This window comes from Eurosta solidaginis, chromosome 4 (assembly GCF_040869045.1).
Source record: "Eurosta solidaginis isolate ZX-2024a chromosome 4, ASM4086904v1, whole genome shotgun sequence".
In the NCBI taxonomy this organism is placed as follows: domain Eukaryota; kingdom Metazoa; phylum Arthropoda; class Insecta; order Diptera; family Tephritidae; genus Eurosta; species Eurosta solidaginis.
In genome coordinates, this window is record NC_090322.1 from 260865251 (window position 1) to 260885338 (window position 20088).

A 20088-nucleotide genomic window follows, 5' to 3' on the forward strand; every position below is an offset into this window, starting at 1 on the left:
AATTTTAATACTTAATTTTAACCTTTAACGTATATCTTCTCACTAATATGACAATCCCAAACCCAAATCCTCTAACAGCAAATGACCACCTCTGGTCTTAAATCCCAAACTTTATCGTTGATTTTAAAGCCATTTCCTTTCATCTCCTTTTTTAACCATTCACTTTGCATTTTAAATTTTAATCTTTCACCTTAAAACACAAGTCATGGTTTTTAAAACTCGCTTGTTTTAATTTAAATTTTTTATTCTTAAAATTTAAATTTTTTATCTTAAGTGCTTAATTTATGTTAAAAATTTTAACTTTAATAATGAGTGTCTAGTCCTTAAAATTCAATATCTAATCTTAAGCTTGTAATCCCATCAAATTTTGACTACATTCGTTCAACTCTTAGGCAATATTTATAGTTCCATAGTAAAATTTTAATTTTGGGTTTTTGTTTTTAATGTTCCATTTTTAATTTTTGTTCCTCATTTTTCAATAATAAATGTATTAACAGTTTTTCTTTAACCCCAATATATATGAATTTTATATGCAATATCTCGTTTCCAATGTACAGTTTTGCATTGTTTCATCTTTAAAGCCTAATCTTCAAATTGCCATTTTAATCTTTATACTTAAAACAAATTAGACTTTAATTTGTAATTCAAGGTTCGAATCGAGCTCAAGGCCAGAACAATAATTTTTTTCTAATGATAATTATTGTTATTTTTCAATTTTTCTAAATTTGAAAAATTGCATTTTGTTTTTGGAATAGTAAGTAGAAAATTTTTCAGACAACCTGCCATAGCTGCGCAGATAGATCCATTTCGAAGGGTGCTAAGCCTTCATCATCAGTACGCTTTAGGCATGCTGCGCTAACCATTTAGCTATACAGCGGTGGTTTGTTTGACTGGCAAATTTGCTACTTTTATTCCTTTTTACCAACTATATTTATTCAGTGTTGCGCCATCTGGTGCAAATCACTGATAATGCTGGATTTTTGTTTATTGTCAATTACTTTGTTTGACATTCCCAAGTGCTCATGGTTTATTAACAATTGTTTTTGTTTTTATCGGCCTATTGATAAATCATTCAAGGTTCGAATCGAGCTCAAGGCCAGAACAATAATTTTTTTCTAATGATAATTATTGTTATTTTTTAATTTTTCTAAATTTGAAAAATTGCATTTTGTTTTTGGAATAGTAAGTAGAAAATTTTTCAGACAACCTGCCTTAATTTGTAATCTTTACTTGTTTTTCTATAATTTTCAATCTTTAGCCGTAACATCAAATATTTTTTTTTAAATGTAATATTTAATCTTTAACTATAAGTTTGAATTTTAGAAATCTTCTTTGTAATCCTTAAGATTTAATACTGAGTTCGATCTGCAATATTTAATCAACTTTAAAAAGTTATTTAAATCTACATTACCTATTAGGGTGGATTTTATAAGAACCATTCTAAGCAACTTTGTTTAACGCAATATGAGGCTAAAACTTATTTCGACCCCGATATCTTTCATTATTACATAGTTTTGGCATATGTGATATTTTCGTGTTTTTGATGCACTACAAATCGGCCCGTTCTAGTGTTGATGCATTCACACACATTTCTACTCCCCATTTCTCATACCCAACCCATACTTACTTCTCGTCATGTGTAACTATTGGTTCTGCATTCTTGTACCATTTCACCACTGGCATTGGATCACCCACAACATCACAGGGTAACGTAACCATTGCACCAAATTCTCCAAACGTGTCCGTGCGCATTTGTGTGAAAAATGTAGGCGCCTCTAACACCTCCACTTTGGCGCTAACACTGACAGTGTCATAACCGCCGCTACGTAACCGCACCTGACACGAATACTCGCCTGAGTGTGTTAAATTGGCTGACAGTAATGATAGTGAACGATTCCATGGATCGTTAAGTGTATGCGGTACACCAGAATTTTCAATGGGTATGCCATCCTTAAGCCACAGCGTTTCCAGCTCATGCAATGGACGCGTATTAGCAATACACTCCAAAACCGCCACCTGTTCGCCACGTCTCACTTTCATATCTTGTGGATGTACAACGATTTCTGGTGCTACTTCAATGTATGGATCACCACTCACATTCAATTGGATAAATGCACTATTTTCCTCTTTGCCCAGTTGTGTATTAATAGCACGCGCACGATACGCTTTGCGATCATCTTCATCAGCGCTGAGTATAATCAATTGATTCGATTTCGTTACAGCATACTTAATGTCATAGTTCAGCGGACCATCAACTGTTTGCCACATCACTGATGGCGGTGGTTGTGACTCGATTGGTGGCAAATCGAAAACGGCTGGATGACCTGATATCACTGTGAGATGGCCCAGCGTAGTGTTTTCAAAGACACCCATATCTGAAAGAAGGGAAAAAAATGTATAAAAAAATGTATGATTTAAGTGCGTCTGCCAGCTGGAAAAAATTTAGTTATTTGTAGGCGTCAAAACGATGTCGTTGCCATTAAGAACATTCTCACATAGCGGTAATTGTTCGCTTGGAAAACGGATGTTGTCTGATTGAATAAGACAACAACAAGTAAAAGTAAATAAAAACAGAAAAAAGCCAGAGTAGCTCACTCTAGCGCAGCCAAGAACTTATTAGGTGTATGGAAAAGCTATATATTTAGAGAAAGTAATCTTAAAAGGAAACAAGTAATTATGGCATGCTTAAAAAGGTTCTTTGTGCGCCAGTTTGTTTATTCTTTGGGATGGTTGTTAATTTTGTTTCACCGGTTTGAAGTTCCTCTCAAATTGAAGCAGGAAGTCACACAAGTGGAGAGATTTAATTAATTCCACTGTCGTTTATGCGTTGTTTTTTTTTTAAATTTTGCTCTTCAACCTCGAATAATACGCTAATGATATAACGCATAAAATTTGGCAGCGAGTGGGGACGGTTAAGTAATGTCTTCATAACAGATAGAACTTTGTCCCCGGAGGACACGTTTTAGCCTACCAAAATGTATATGTTGTATCTTTAACTATGGTATTACCGTTTAAAATGGGGAAATTGAACAAAATCATAAATACAAAATTTAAAGGTTTGAGGGCCACCCTAATGTTTATAAGCAGAGAGTGCGTAAACTTGGAAAGAGCAATATTTTTCTACGTCGTTCCTAACAGATTCGGATTTATTATAAAATTCTCAAAAGAAAACTCCAAAAATGCATGGAATTATAGCAGCGGTGCACAAACGCAACATATTTTGTAGTAGTATGTGTGTACAATGAGTATGGAGAGCAAAATTTGAGCACAAAATTTACGCCATTGCTTGCTCCGCTGCGCCCACACGGCACACAGATGAACGCCAAATAAATTTCCGTCGGTTACCAAAATTGAAACTGTGGCTATGCTGGTAATGGTACTATCATTGTAGTAGTTGAATAACGAGCAACGAGCCAAGTCATATGCACGCAGTTTTGATAATACTCAATAAATAATTGGTAAACATTAAGTTAACAGCGTTTGTGTTAGCAACCTTTTAATCTGTTAATGGCTGTGTTTTTTTACATCTACATACACATGCACTTAAGCTTTGTATGGATTGCCAAGAGCACAGCTTTATCTACACTTATGAAATTGTTGCCAGAAAACTAGTACTGCTACATTTCAGTTTGCATTATACTTAGCTGTAACTGAAATGTGTCTCTCCATTTTATCTCTGCACTGTTCTCCAATTATATGAACAAAGAGTGTGTGTGTCCGCGATTCATCGTTACCGATTCAGCTATAGGTTATACACTACGGCCTACAGAGGTGCGTGTCTCCGCTATAACGCACAACTTGTTTTATAGCGTGTTATTTAACCACTACCGCGAGTCTTCAATAACTGCCGCTAGATGGGTCTCATAAACATTATCTAAGTGATGATAAGCGTTTTTTACCCGCAAATGTATACACATTTAAAAAAAATAGCTAATAGCTCAATTAGGTTACTTTGCGTGTTGGTTAAATATATAAGGAAATTAATCAAACAAAAGAACACCTTTTTTGTTTTTTGCTTTTAGCACTTTTAACGAATTCAGTGCATTCGTCGTACTCGTAAATTCATCTGGGATGCAAGAAAATCTTGCTAAAATAATTCAAAATTTATTCTCAAAAAGCTGTCCTTAATATTTGTTTGCACGAAGTTAGAGATGTTATGACTACGTTTGTTACTTCAGTCTGGCCAGCCCCCTTTCGCAGAGTGCCGCAGCTAGTAGTGACGAGCAAGATTGAGGCAGCGGTAGAAAGATTCAAAGGAAGTTGTAATCTTTAAATTACTGCTACATTTATTTAAATTCTAAATAGTTTCCCAAGCTGCATATACGGTTTGTAAATTTCCGATAGTGCAAATCTTTTTTTCAATCTTATTTGCTATCAAAACAATTACTTGAACTGTCTGTAATTTGTCACTCAAACTTTTTTATATAAGCTTTCCTGTTTTTCGTCCTTCTTTGTATAAATAATAGAATTTTGTGAACCTGGATATACATGTACATTAGAGTGTCTCAAAACAAAAAAAAAAAAAAAATCGCATGTTCATGATATACAAGGCGAAGCTTGGTCCAAGAAAGCCTCGATAAACTGCAGTTTAAAGGTCTCTAGCGGAGTTTTCAAAGCCGACTTCTTTTTATCTCGTAAGTTTCGAATTGAAGACGGTATTAAAATAAAAGATCAGTGAGGTTTCCTTAAAAAGCTGATGGTGCAAACAATTTAAGAGTAAGTTTTTCCTTGAATGTTACTAGTGCCCGAAAATATCCAGCCCAATTCTAAACAAAAATTCCGTGCGAGTTTTTTCCCTTCTCCTATTCCTCGTATTCTAAATAAAAATTCTTTGTGAGTTTTTTCGCTTCTCCCTTTCCTCCTATTCTGAACAATGTTGGAAAAAGCGGAAACCGGTTATGGGAGAAAAGAGGGTATTATGAATATGAGGGAGAGGGAGTATTCTCTGCCATTTCATAGGAGTTTTTTCACTTGTTAAATTAAAGGGATTGCATCAAAATAGTTAAATAGTTAAAGAAAATTGGTTCTTTTAAGAAATGACACTTTTTTGTAAAAATTTGTGCTAAAATATGTACATTCTACCACAATATTCTTTATTTTAAGTCGAAAAGTATATCATAAGGAGCGGAAGAGCTCTTGGTATATTTGATGCAGCCATCCAGAAATTGCGCAAGGATTTTTTAAGAAAGCTTAAATAGATTTTGGCATATGACGAAAGACGAATTTAACTCGACTTGGCCGCCAGAAAATTGATATGCTGAATGGAAGCAGGCAACTCCGGCGGATTTGTGTTATTTATTCCGCCGTCTTCTTGTTCTTGTTGTTGTTGTATTAACAGTGCTTCGCCCCATCCAATGGGCACGACCACTCACAAATTGTCATCAAGGTCCTCTAACGGGAGTCAAAGGAAAGTGACTCTTTCAACAGAGGCGGACCATAGGGAGATATGTGTTAGAGGCGTAAGTTCCACATTACAATTGAAAAGATGGTTGGTGTTATGTGGGGACACATCACATGCAGTGAATACCACATGAAATGCAATGCTGTGCATTGTTTATATTTTATTTCTTAATTTCAAACAAATTTGCAACAATAAAAAAACTTTTAAATTTTTTAAACAAAATGAGAAATGCGCAACGAAATTTCAATTGACAAAACAGCTAACTTCGAAAATTCGAAATTCCTATTCCCCAATTATTATTCACCCTAGGAGAAAAGAATTGGAGGAATTTTTCCGCGGGAATAAAAAAATCTGCGAGAACAAAATTCCGAGAGAATATTTACAATTGGGCTGATCGTCTCTTATGAGAAAAAATTAAAAAAACTCCTTTAAACTAAAGTTACGATCATCAATAGATACTTCAAAAGCGACAAAAACGCCTTTGAAAATCTTTATTATGAAAAAGTTTACGCTTTTACCAATAGGGTCTAGTAGAAATATTGCATAAGAATTATTAATGGCAGTCGGCTAAAAATTTAAAAATTTAGGGGGAAACTATTTTCTATTTGGAAACACTCTAATGTGCATATATACATATTGGTATTCTCATGAATGCTTTTTACTTACATGCAACTTCGATGTCAATTTTTTCACTGAATATCGAACCAGCATCGTTTTTTGCTATACATTGATAGCTGCCAGCATCCTCACGACGTGTTTTTTGTAAACGATAATATTGACTCGAAGAGAAATCACCAATTGGTATGCCATCCTTTAACCAACGATATGTGGGTTGTGGATATCCTGTAAATAAAGAAAAAGCAACGAAAAGCTATTCTTAGTAAAGTGTACACATAAGAGAATGTATTGGTTGCACAGTATTTTAATTAAGTATAAGAGAGGCCACGCGTATTTTATTGACAAGGAGTATAAAGAAAAGTGAAGAAGAGATCGTAAACTGAAAACAAAATGAATGCTATCCAACGCCATAAAGTGGACACAGCAGGTAATTAATACGTCTTGTGGCTAACAAGGTCAGCAAGATTTCCAAAAAGTTGCAAAAAAAAAGAGCTTAATTGGTTCAATTGGTTGAGAAATAGGTAATAGTAATCAGACTAAAATCTTAGAACTAGTTCGACGGATTGATTGAACTAGAAGTGATCTAGTCATTACATTGAACTAATAACACAATTTGAGGAATAGCGGGAGGGGGGAATAAGAGGAAGGGGAGTTAAGTAGTAGAACGTGTTTAATATTCTAATATTCTTGTACGTCAATACGCTTTTACACTGATACGATGACGATTGTAAACGATTACTCAATACGATATTAAGCTTTTCTTACTGTGCGCTTGCGCTTACGATAACGACTCCGACCATGACTATAAAGAACCTACAATCACAACTATGACTACAAAATAGCTACGATCTTTTATCATTTGTGCTAAAATGCTTATCTTCTAATACGAAAATATGTTCCTATGCTAATAAGCTTTGCGCAAGCATGTGTTTACAGTACGCCGTTATTCTATGGCAGAAATACCGTGCTACGCTAAGACGATTTCACGCTCATATGTCCGTACGCTGATAAGCTTTCATGCTCCTAAGCTATTACGCTGAAGTAAGTACGCTGCTACACTGCAACGAGGCTCAGTACCCTGGGGCAGCTTGAGCGCAGACCATATGGCCATAACAATATAGCGTCATCAATTACAGGACGAGCAGACTACCTGATTTCCTATAAGCGCTTCAAGGGATAATTTAAAGCATCAATAGTGCAAGGTTGCTGGCGGACGAGGCAATACATGTGTACACAGATGGTTCCAAAGTAGTCAAAGGAGTAAGATCTGTGGTATACTGTGCTGATCCGGAAACAAACAGATCCTACAAGCTGCCAGATCACTGTAGCGTTTTCCAAGCGGAAGTATTAGCAGTAACCAAAGCCGTAGAACACTGGAGGGGAATAGTTTAAACTGCAGTCGTGTTAACTTTTATACTGAAAGCCAAGCAGCAATTAAGGCAATAATCTTGCATACCACAGCTTCTAAAAGTGTGATACAGGGAAAGCAGTCACTGAAAAGAATCGGGACGGGGAAGAGCGTAAATCTATATTGGATCCATGGCATATGGGAATAGATGGGAATGAAAAAGCAGATGAACTAGCTAAAAGGGGTGTTTCTCTTGAAGCTTGTTTCGTATACGTACTAAGAGAAGGCGAGAGGTGCACATGATCGACCCAGTGGGAAAGGAATGGATCCAAGCTCGGGGATGTAAAGTGTTGAAAATTATGTATAGTTCTTACAACCTTAGACTAATAAAGTTGCTTATATCATTAAAAAGAAAGGACTGTAGACTTATGACGGGTATTTTGACTGGACACTGCCTTCTGGCGTCACATGCCTTTAAATTAGGTTATTCAGTGATAGCAGATGTAGGATGTGGGTTGGAGGAGAAAACGATCAAGCACGTTTTGTGCTCGAGCCTTGTGCTTGCTATGCTAAGACTCCTGCTATTAGAAGTGGTACAGCTGTCAGATTTAAAAAGCTTCTAGCAATTGCCAAGAGGACGGAGTTAATTATAACATAGGTCGTGGTTTTTGATAGGGTTTTTCAGTTTTGTTTTTGTTGTTAAAAAACTTCTGGCGGAGTCATTCAGTCTATGTGAGCTCCTCATGGACCCGGCCTAGAATATTTATGGTACCTGAAAATAGTTATTAAGAAAAAATATTATCTATTCTAAGTAAGGATACATCGTCATTAGCACATTTTGCTGAGTTTAAGCAAATAATACCAATTTTGAATGTTTATAAATACATACAAACATTAAAAACTATATCCAGGATGAATGCCAAGTCGTATGTGAAAGCTCAGCAGAATTTACTTTCGTGCTATGGGAATTTATTTATAAAGCGATTTATTCGTTTATAAGCGGGCTTGCATACAAACATATGTATAAGCGTATGGTACACACATGCATACATATATAGAATTGGAACCAGTATAAATGTCGATTAATCAATTGAAAACAATAAAATTGAACAAATAAAGGCAAGAGAGTGCAGATATATTTATAATAGAGTAAAAATTGATATGAAAATCAATTGTTGAAAACGGATATTGCTAACTGTCAACATAAACCACCTACACCGAATAGTAAGTCACTTGCTTGTATGTTTGTATGTACACAACGGCAATTGTAGTAAGGACAACAGCCACTATTTGTTGGAAATTGGCATCGTTACAGACAACCATTTAGCAAATTGACATTGCAAGCACACCAACATATTTACATCTATATATATTTGTAGATATATTTTTTTATGATCCTTGATTAAGCCAGTTTAAGCCAGTAAGATAAACCCACATGCATGTTTTCCCAAGTTTATTTACGTTAAAATTTAATAAAATCTCTTTAGCCGAACATATATAAAAAATTATGTTTGCCTTAGCATGTTTGTGTTTTTTACATATGTTCATGTGTGTGTGCGTATAAATAGGAGAATTGCAAGAAAAATTCATTAAAATATTTCTACGAACATATTTTGCATTTTTATTTTTGCTAAGATGCACGTTTTTGTATTAAAATTTGGTATCTGTGTATTTAAGAGCACAATTGCTAAAGTTTATTATCCTGCTTATACACATCTGTAATACATATGATTCGTTCTATCTTAAATCGACCAAACACAATACCGTTACTCAAAACGTTTCTTTGGTCCTTTGATAAAGAGTGAGAACAATTAGAAGGAGTAGTAAATACTAGATTCAATTTCAGCAAAGCATGGGTTTTGCCGTTACAACAATAAAAATATAGCTTTGGTCGAGCCCGGTGCAACTTAGTACACTCAAAGGAGTTCCTAGAGTGTACATCCCAATTAGTGAGGTTGTTAGAGTCAGTGATTGCATATAAAGTACGCAAAAGACCAAGAATAACAATGTAAAAGGACGGGACTGTCTTCGGCTGTGCCGAAGACTTCATACCTTTCATGAATGGGTCTGAACAATAATCTTATCCCGCTCGTAATCTCCAAATAATCGGATGTATAAGATAAGAAATATATAGTGAACAGATGTACATACCTAAACGATTTTTAAGATAAATATAAAATAAAAAATTGCAAAAAACCCCCTTATATGAACGATCCGTTGTATGGGATATATATTATATATATCTCCGATCGAAATGATTTTTATAGGAAATCTTCTATAATATATTAGAATAAATATCACCAAGTTTAACGTTTTTATATTGGAAATTAAGAGAGAAATTGCCAAAAATCTTTCTATCTGAACATCGGTTGTATGGGATATGTACTATATATAGCTCCGATCAAAGTGATTTTTTCAGGAAATCTTCTATGATATATTAGAATAAATATCACCAAGTTTAACGTTTTTATATTGGAAATTAACAGAGAAATTGCCAAAAATCTTTCTATCTGAACATCGGTTGTATGGGATATGTACAATATATAGCTCCGATCAAAGTGATTTTTTCAGAAAATCTTCTATGATATATTAAAATATATATCAATGAGTTTCACGTTTATACTTTCTAAATTGTGGCAGAAATGACCGAAATCGTCTTATCTGAACGATCGGTTGTATGGGAGATATAATTTTTAGTGGTTCGATCCTACCGGATCCGACAAATGTATAATATAACACAAAAATACATCCTTGTGCCAAATTTCATTGAGATATCTCAAAATTTGAGGGACTAGTTTGCTTTCAAACAGACAGACGGACGGACAGATAGACGGATGGACAGACGGATATGGCTATATCAACACAGTTCGTCGCCCTGATCAATTCGGTATACTTAATGGTGAGTCTATCTATCTTCTATATTTCTCAACGTTATAAAAATTGGACCAAAGTTAATATACCATTTCATGTTCATGAAAGGTATAAAAATTAAGTAGCGAAAAGTAAAGCGTGAGACAAATAAGAAGGGGAAACAAGGAAGAAAAAAACAGGCGATTAGAAAGAGGCCTTTATTTCCAACAGGACAGGCCCTTCTCTTCACCTTAGTCTATCGTACGGGAGAGCACACGTCAGAAGCACTCAGTTGGACAGTGTACCAGTTTAGTGGTTTACGCATGGAATGAAGTTGGACAAGAACGATGGTTGGTAAGAGAGAGGACTCTTTCTGGAGATCAATAGAGGTACCTGAACCGTATTACAGGTGGCAATTGCTACAAGTTATACGGTTAAGGATGCGGTGAACGTAACGCTGACTAGGCAACAACGGTTAAAACCTACTCAAATAATAAAGCGGGTTGACGATGGTCTCGGAGTGCCTGATGTCGACTGCGTTTGCAACGAACTATTTTAAGATTGTGATCTTCAGGGTCTGGAGTCATAATATTGGAGTCAGAATATTGCCACACATATTGCTTAGTGAGCATGGGAGCAACTGGGCCCGATTTAGATGACTGTATAGAACTCGGAGCTCCGTTTGGCGCCTGTGATTGGCTTATGTATTGATGGGATTCGCAACGGCTTAATTGGGCCGATACTGGTTCCAGCAGGGGTTACACCAAGACCAATTTATCAACGATGACTGGGGGTTCGATTGGTGCATGCAATACATCATAACAATGGGGACGCATTTCCTAACAGCTACATGGATGAGAAAGAGAATTAAATTAGGCCATATTTGCGTTATTTGACGCCAATTGGGAGCATCAAGGGAGATCAAGTTTTCGTCCACTTATTTCTCAGTCGAGGTCTCCCCTTTTTTAAAAAACAAAGAATCGTTAAAAAAATATTTGATCTTGGCATAAGCTGGACTTGACCCCTTTTTGCGTGCAATTCCTCAATTGTCAATATTGAAAAAATTAAAAAAAAAAATTAAAAATTGAAAATGTTCGATATAAGGCGACCTGCCCCATATACAAAATATTTTTCTTTGTTTGTTTTCGTGCTTTTAGTTTCCAGTATTGAAGTATTTCTATGTATTGCAGTTTATGTTTGTCCAAAAGTCCATATGTATGTATGTATTTATACCAGTTGATTATATATTTACAAATGTTCTCTCTATAATTTAGCAAGGCTATTTGGATATAGTGCATCAAAAGCTTATTTTACTTTATGTTTCACTTAAGAAGAAAATAAGCACTAATATTTGGTTTTAGTAGCAAAGTATATTTTTCTAAAAGGGCCTAGTTTTTATTTGATCGCTTTAGCAATTTACAGCAGTAAAGTATGTGCAGACGTATATAGAGAAATGTTTATTAGAAACCTTAAAATGTCATTAATTTTCTTGTTTAAACGAATAATGCAACTGAAAAAAATTAAAGAAAAAAAAACTTTTTTAAAAATAAGCTTTTATTATTGGTTAATAAAATTAACTAAAAAGTAAACAATATATTGACTCTAAAGAAATATAAGACTTTATAAGTTCAATGTAAGCTTTAACGATAATTAGGCTTTTTCGTCTGCGACAAAAGAATTCTATTTTGTAAATAATTATATATTTTTAACATTAAAACTTTACACCTAAATTATTAAACCTTACAGTTTATATCACAGTCCTAATTGTTCTAATAAAAGCGTGTTACATTGCGATAGCAAGAAAAGGAGATCCCAAATGTTCTTAATTATACCATCAAAATTTAACACGTTTTTTATTAGAACAATTAGAAATGTGATATAAACTGTAAGGTTTAATAATTTAGGTGTAAAGTTTTAATGTTAAAAATATATAATTATTTACAAAATAGAATTCTTTTGTCGCAGACGAAAAAGCCTAATTATCGTTAAAGCTTACAATGAACTTATAAAGTGTTATATTTCCTTAGAGTCAATTTATTGTTTACTTTTTAGTTAATTTTATTAACCAATAATAAAAGCTTATTTTTAAAAAAGTTTTTTTTTCTTTAATTTTATTTTTTACTTTTTAGTTCGTTTTATTAACAAGTAATAGAAGCTTGTTCTTAGAAAAGCCTTTTTCTTAAATTTAATTTAAATAGGAATTTTTTTTAATTTTTAGTAGGGTAAAATATTGTTTAAATTAGTTACGTAATCTTTACTTAGTTATTTGTAACGTTTCTCATTCTATCCATTTCTTTTAATGCATCAACTTACTTTTTAGTTAATTTTATTAGCCAATAATTAGCTTATTTTTAAAAAAGTTTTTTTTCTTTAATTTTATTTTTTTCTTTAATTTTATTATATCATAATCCGAATATATTGGGGCATATTCATAATCGAAATAAAATGTGACTAAGTTAGTTGAAGCATTTTTGACAGAGAGCACATATAAAATTATCTCAAACAGTGTTAAATAACTTAACTTTGCCTATGCCGCGTTCAGTTTACAACTACTTATTGCAGATCTCTCATCTGTGGGTTAAATCTATTTAAAATAAAATTCTACTTTCGCTTAGCTAAAATTCCATCGCCAAAAATCTGTAAAACAAAATCAAGTGCGCAGAAAAGTATGCAACACTTACCGAAAACAGCCTAACGGCGTTAGCGTTCGTTGTATCACAGAATTTTTACACTTTGAAAATGACGGCTGTTGTTTGCAAGGTTGCATTCCTTTGAGTCTTCGTTTTCACCATCTGGATTAACAGTCATGAGCCTGGACATTCGTGCAATTTTAGTGATGTAAATTGCATGGCGCCAGCGCCAATGCGGTGCCAGCTCAATGGTAGCTCATTGACGAAATGACTCCAATCGAATATTTGACGTTACTTAGTAGTGAGTGCGTAGTACATTTCATTTGCGCTATTGAGTGAAACGACTTTTGTGTGTCAGGCACGAGTTTGGTGTTATTGGCGCTACTGGCAATGATGACACTGAGCTGATGGCGGTAGCGCTGGTAGTTCAGCTTTTGAGTTGTATATTTTAAATTTAATGCACAATTAATATGGGTGTGTTTGAGCGGCCAAATAATAACAGTAGTATTGCTAAAGTGCTGTTAAGTTGATGGAATGTCGCTAATTTCCTAGCGATTATCAATAGATTATCAATATTTCGTTCAACGAGCACGCGTAATTGCCACATCTGCTCAAATTTTCCAAGTTTTTCCATTCTTGATTTAACTTAAGCTGTTATGCCAATATTTTTCTGCCAGTTTTTTTCAAATACGTAATTTTTCCAAAAGCAAAATAAATTACAGAAAAGATTACAGAGTTAAACAGCCTTAAAAATTCAGCTATGTTGGTTATACACAGAAATACAACAGAGGGTTGTGTCTCCGTTTTTCGCAAGCGTTGAGATTCACCACGCGTGACACGCGTGATTCACCACGTCCAAATATCACAATCCACGGATAGGTACCGGCGGGTTTGTATGGGACTTAGGCTGTTATGCCAAAGTAAATACAAATCTTTACCGATAACTGTGTTACCGATTAATTTATCGAATTCTAACAAAGTAATATTGCATTGTCATCGGAGTTATACATGTGTGCAAAATTTCAGCTCAATCGGACACCGGGAAGTGTATCAAATTTAACTTGCAAGATTCCATTACAGACAACAAAAGTGAAACTAAATAAAAGCTTATAAAAATAGTGATATTTCCCATACTTTGAACTAAGTAAGTATGCAATTGGGAAGTAAAGTCCGCTCTTCTCGCAAATTAAAGTGAAGTTATACAATAGTCTTATTGTACCCGCCCTGATACATAATGCCAAGCATCGATGCTGACTTTGCCGGCTTTGGGAATAATGGTTCGAGAGAAAATTTTTCTCGAAAGTTTGATGAACAACTAGACTTTGATGTGCCGATATCGCGAGCGAATTGAAAAATAAACCAAAATGAACCCATAGAAATAATAAGAGCATTCAAACATCGACTCATGTTCGGTCCAATTAAGTGAGAGTTTAGTTTAGCCCAGTGGGCTCAAATAAGTGACCTAAGCCAGGAAATCAATCATCAGTATATCACGACGAATAAATCTAATCACTTAAGAACTTAAACTCTCTATTCCTATACACAAAGGTACACAAAGCACTAGGAAAAACTACATATTCGACGGCCGAAAATCTTGGTTTAAATCTTAAACTTGTTGATCTACATATGACCATACATTTTTTTGGTTTTAAATGCGGATCTTGAAAAGTTTAAAACGAAACCAGCTCATTGTACTGGTTTTGAATTCGAATAATTTGGTTTAAAATTTAGTCTGAAAAAATTTCATTTTCAAACTTTTGGACTAAAACTTAAACCCACTCTATATCATAGCTTAAAATACGGTACGGCTAAAACTTTTTGGTTTTAGTTTTAAACTTTTCATCACTTTTTATCAAGCTGAGAGCTTCAATCTGTCTCCGTCAAATTCTTTTACTGTTCCTGAAGTATGGAAACAGGCAAGGTTGGCCGTCTTGTTGGCAATTTATCAGTATCGTATTAGTTAGACTCAAATGACTATTTCCGAAATGAAATGATTTAGTGATGAGTTCAGATTCCGCAAGATTTGTTAAGAGGGTATTCACTTTTAGAGTATATCATACAGAAGTTTTTATGTAACTTGCGAATGTTTTATCTTAAAACAATGCTTGATAAAAAAAGTGTCTGATATGTCGCGCTAAATTCACCTTACTCCTTACTATATCACTTCTGCACCAGCATCTTTATTCGTCGCCCAACACACAATAGTTTGCTTTGAACTCTGAGAATGTTAAACTGAAGTCGTTAGTTTCAGTCCTTGCGGGTTCACTGCACAATCGATTTCGAGCTAAAAATAATGCTGACCATTCGCATGTAGAGTTATTGGTTCGCTGGTTTCATATCAGTGCAAATTTGCAGATAAATCTGATTTGTTATTTTTGTATGTGGGTCTTTTGTATTCATTTCATTTAGAACTTGAATTAGTTTTAGACTTTGGACGTTGGTCAGATAACCGCAAGCCAAGTTAAACAGTAGGATTTCTCTTATTTTATGAATTTACATAGGCAAACATATTTATTTGCATACGTAAAGGAGCTGCTTAAACAAATCAAAGTAGGAATTGGATTGTGTATTTTTAGTATGTGGGTAATAAAACATACATATATAAGTAAATGGCTTTGTTTCCTATTTCTTATGCTCTCACTTGTTTCTTCCACTATAAAACGAACTACATTCACTGCAATGATAATTGTATTGATTGAAAAGCGCACAAACCTTGTGTATTCAAATGATAGGGAATAAATTGTCGTTCATAAGTTGCCAGCGAATCGTTATTCCTGGACGATATCTGACTACAATTCAAGGCCTGAAGTGAGACTCAAACTTCCTTCTTCTCCCAACTTATTGCATGTATTCCTCTTTCTCAGCCGAAAAATTTGCACATAAGGACAGGTACGACTAGAGCTTTATGGAGCATTGGAAGCTACGTCAGCATTTCTGCTTCTCGATAACTGACTCCAGGTTGGTCACTAAGGAAAATCAAGTCTTCTCTCACAAGCTTCTCCAACTCAATTAAAGTCTCTTACTTCCACTGCTGTTAAGCACGGGCGTCAAAAGGAATACTTTTTATAACTATTTCGAGCAATGACAAACCTAATCAACTTCAGCCAGGTCGGAGGTTATGCTATATGGAGGCTATAGAAGTGTGATAGACACAAGGGACGGGGCGGGAGAGGAATAGGAATTGGAATAGGAAAAATAATAAAAATGCTTACAGAAATATGAAGAGGATTATGAATGGGAATAAGACTAGGAATTAGAATAACAAAAATAAAATGCATAGCAATTGGAGTAGGAATAGGAATTATGAGTAACTCGAGAAAGAGAAAAAGGAGTAAAACGTGGACAGGAATTGTAAGGAGAATGGAGAGAAAAAGAACGTTCAGAAAGGGAGAAGGAAAGGCAGATAAAGCAGAATAAGAAATGGAAGGTAAGCGGGGTAAAGAAAAGAAATGGTTGAGAAAAAGGCGTGAAAGAGTGAATGTGAGGGCTAGAAGTAGTTAATCAAATCGTAGGCGATCGAACGTGATTTTCTTACAACAATTTTGTAAACTGGCAGATCGACAAACACAATTTAAGAATGTACTACGAAATTTCACCACCATTTTGGATCTGTAGTTTTGAGTTTAGAAAAGCTAATACTAAATTTGTAAGCATCCTTGGATCACGTTATACACGTGCTCTAATCTACAATAAATCATCAATAGATGATCTACGTATTTACAGATGTTACATCCCTAGGAACTGGATTATTTTTAATTAAATTTTCACATTTGTTTTTATTTTGTGCTTCCAATTAGAAATTACACTCTAGAGTTGGAGTTTTTCTATGAAAAAAGTCCGCAGCTGTAAGATTTTATCATTAATACCGATTATCCAAGTGAAAAGTTTATATGGGAATTCTAGTTAATTAACTAACAATTAGGACTTAAGAACGAAAATGAAGATAATCTCCTTATATGTAAAATAGGTCGTATTTTCATCGATATGAACTCCAAAGCATACTTTCGGGCGCTATGTCTATTCTAACCATATAGGGCAGATATGAAGTTGAAGGAATATACGTCAGTGATATAACTGTACAACAATGCATATATTATTGTTAATTAACATTTTGAGAGTTTTGAGAAGTTATAGTATTTCAAGTCTTTTTATTTAAAAAAAAGAAAAAATAATAATAAGTACTTGTTTTTTTTTAATGGCAAGAAGTATTTCTCAATAATGGTGATGTATTATCAAAAGTATATCTATTTCTGACCACTCTATGTATATATTACATGTAATAAGCGTTACATGTTAGATTAATAAAGATTTTTAATGCAATGCTCAGGAATTCCTTTTATCCGAATCTTAATATTACCTGTTACTTTAAATTAATGAGACACATTAAAATAAAATTGCGTAATAATACCCAGCAAAAACTTGCACAAACGCTTGTAAGTAATAAGGAAAACTGGTTTCATTCCTGACAGGTAAATCTTGCAATAAGGTTAATAAAATAAATAAAAGTGCATCATATGCCTTATAGTAATACATTATTTTAGGCTTATTCCTGCTACAAATAAGCCTTATTCGTAAGGTAAACCGAAATATAAAAAATAAATGTTGCCTAAACTTAAACGATATGTGACAAATAGACATTTTCGTAGTATTTTTAAGGATACTGGATTTACTTTTTATTTCAAAAATAGAACGCCGATAAGGATAGTTTGAAAGAATCCATCAAATATGTAAATTCTATATGTCTCGCTTTCTAAAGAGCTCTATTTTAGGATTTTGGTATACTGCTTTTTGTTATCTTTCTCACAAAAGGTGGCTACGTGTTTTATGCCGTTTCCGAACAAAATGTGGTAAATACATTTTTAAAGAGAATATTTTCATAGCTGATATGCGCGTTCTGGACAGGCCGAACAACTGCCCGTTTAGAGAAACTTTCTTTTAAAACTTTTAAATGTTACTTGTCCTGTAATTTAAACGTAGGAACCGAAAATTAATTTCGATGGCTATTACTAATCTATACGTGCATAAATTTTTTGATATTGGTAATTATAAAGGCATATATAGGAATTTTAAAGTGATATGGTGTCTTATTATAAGTCCAAGGCAAGCTTGATTTTATATGTACCATAACACTTAAAACTAGGTTATAATATGGCATACTATTCCTTAACCTGACTCATAAACCATATATTCCATTTATATTTACTGTACTCGATGTTTTATCTTTTTACAATACCTTATGTTAGCCCGATTCTTATTGGGTTATAAGCCTTATATAAAAGGTACTTGCTATATTATAGTATCTGACAATAATGCCTTATGTAGGCCTTATTTTATTTGGTACAAGCGCGTTATAACAATTCCTTTTGTAAGCCTTACTTTATATGGGCTATAAGCCTTATGCATAACATTATCTTTCAGATAACTCTTAGGCCAGAAAAATAAGGAGTATTATTAGGAATACGTCATACAAGTAATATTGCTTATAGAACTAAAAGCGCTGACAAAGTTGACATATCCATATCCGTATAAAACAGCTGATCCAAATGAATGTTGTTAGACAATGGTGCCGTACCATAACGCCCTAGCCATAACCATACCATACAAACCAATTGGTTTTTCGGTATCTATAAATATTTCATTTGGTGAATTCATTAGCTTTTGGATGTTGTTTTGGATACGCTTTGACTAAGATACTTATTATTTTTGAATTTTCTTCTTCTTGTGACATTGTCACATATAAGATATAGGTGAAGGCACCAATAACAGATGCAAATTGATATGGATAAGTAAAAATATGGTTACGATAATGGTTTTATGACTATATCAACTTTACCAAGCCCTTAAAGCATGCTACCATAAGCCTTTTGGCCATATGAAATAAATCTTATAAAAGGTTCAAATATTTTGCCGGGTATATAAACAAAAACAAATATACACATGCACACGTAAGAATGTGACCAACTCACGAGAAAAATAGAATGAAATGTAAAATAATGCATAAATTACCTGACAATACAAGACACAAAAAATATCTCACTAAAATAATAGAAGAACATAAGCGGTAAAACCGCAAAATAGCCATGCATAAAACGAAATGAACAACACAACTTAATTGACTTAATAAAAAAATAGATAGAAAGTAAAAGAAATAGAATCTTACTTTAGTTTATGTATGTTTAAATATTTTAGAGTAGTTAAACTCTACATGCATCACCCATTCATACAAGAAGGTGCACAAAGTATTTAACTACACTAATCATTCTAGCCGCAAAGTATTCTATAAAAGCAGACATTATTGAAAGACATAGCTGCCGGTCATTGTATGTCTACATAAAATTCTAGAAACCCATTTTTTCGCTACGCACCTCATCGAATGAGCTATTATGCATCCAGGTGAGATTAAATGTATAAGCTTCGCCTGTGAGAGGCTGTTAAATATTCGTGTATACTAAAATCTGTATAAAGTATTTGTACAAAATTTTACTATCTTTCTAGTTATCTTTTTATGTATTTTTTTTTATCGCTGTATATTCTACGCTTCTCATTGCCAGCTCATTTTTTCACACCCAACTACTCTACTCATCGCTTTGCACTAACTTCTTTTTCCTATGAATTTGTAATGTATTCAAAGTTTAAGCAAAAATTGCTGTATTTTTAGCAAAACATTTACCGACTTTGTACGTACAAAAAAAAAAAAAAATTGAATCGGAACAATATGCAATGAAGGTGGTGTGACCATTTGTAGCTACCATGCATTTGTATCTGCACTAAGGTGGTTTGAAAACAAATTTTAAACCAGGGATTTTAATGAAAGCGAATCATTCATATTCTTCATAAACTAAACTTCCTAGAGGAGTTTTATCAAACCATCTTAAGAGGTTGTAAAAATACAAATCAGAAACCGGCACTGTAAATTTTAAACTCGTCCCATTTTAGAAATCTCTCACTTGTTTGCACTTTATTTTCCAATTTCCAACAAACTGTTTTTCTTCTCAAACCGGTTGCATTCTGGAAAAAGGGTACTCTCTCTTTGGAACCGGTTAATTTTTTGAAACCGGTAACTATATGGGAAGCTTTTACTTTTTTAGAACAGTTTTACTTATTTTTTTTTAATGGGAAACCTTCTTGAAAGCTTCCATTTTTTTATGCTTTTTTTTTGAGGGAGTCTCGCTAACAACGAAAACAACGCAAAACTGTATCTAAGAACGTAACCAAATACAACGGTAAGCCTGTTTATGCGT

General features: G+C 33.9%; 1 protein-coding gene across 6 annotated transcripts in view; it reads right to left on the bottom strand.

Annotated features, from left to right (window-relative positions):
- Positions 1 to 20088, bottom strand: part of sdk (sidekick cell adhesion molecule) — a 371232-nt gene that overhangs the window by 88717 nt on the left and 262427 nt on the right. For all 6 annotated transcript variants that reach the window (XM_067785872.1, XM_067785876.1, XM_067785873.1 and 3 more), the window contains exons 4-5: positions 6068 to 6244; positions 1628 to 2375 (exon numbers count right to left, since the gene is read on the bottom strand). In XM_067785872.1, coding sequence (XP_067641973.1) covers positions 1628 to 2375; positions 6068 to 6244 — 925 coding nt within the window. The remainder of the gene's footprint in view (positions 1 to 1627; positions 2376 to 6067; positions 6245 to 20088) is intronic.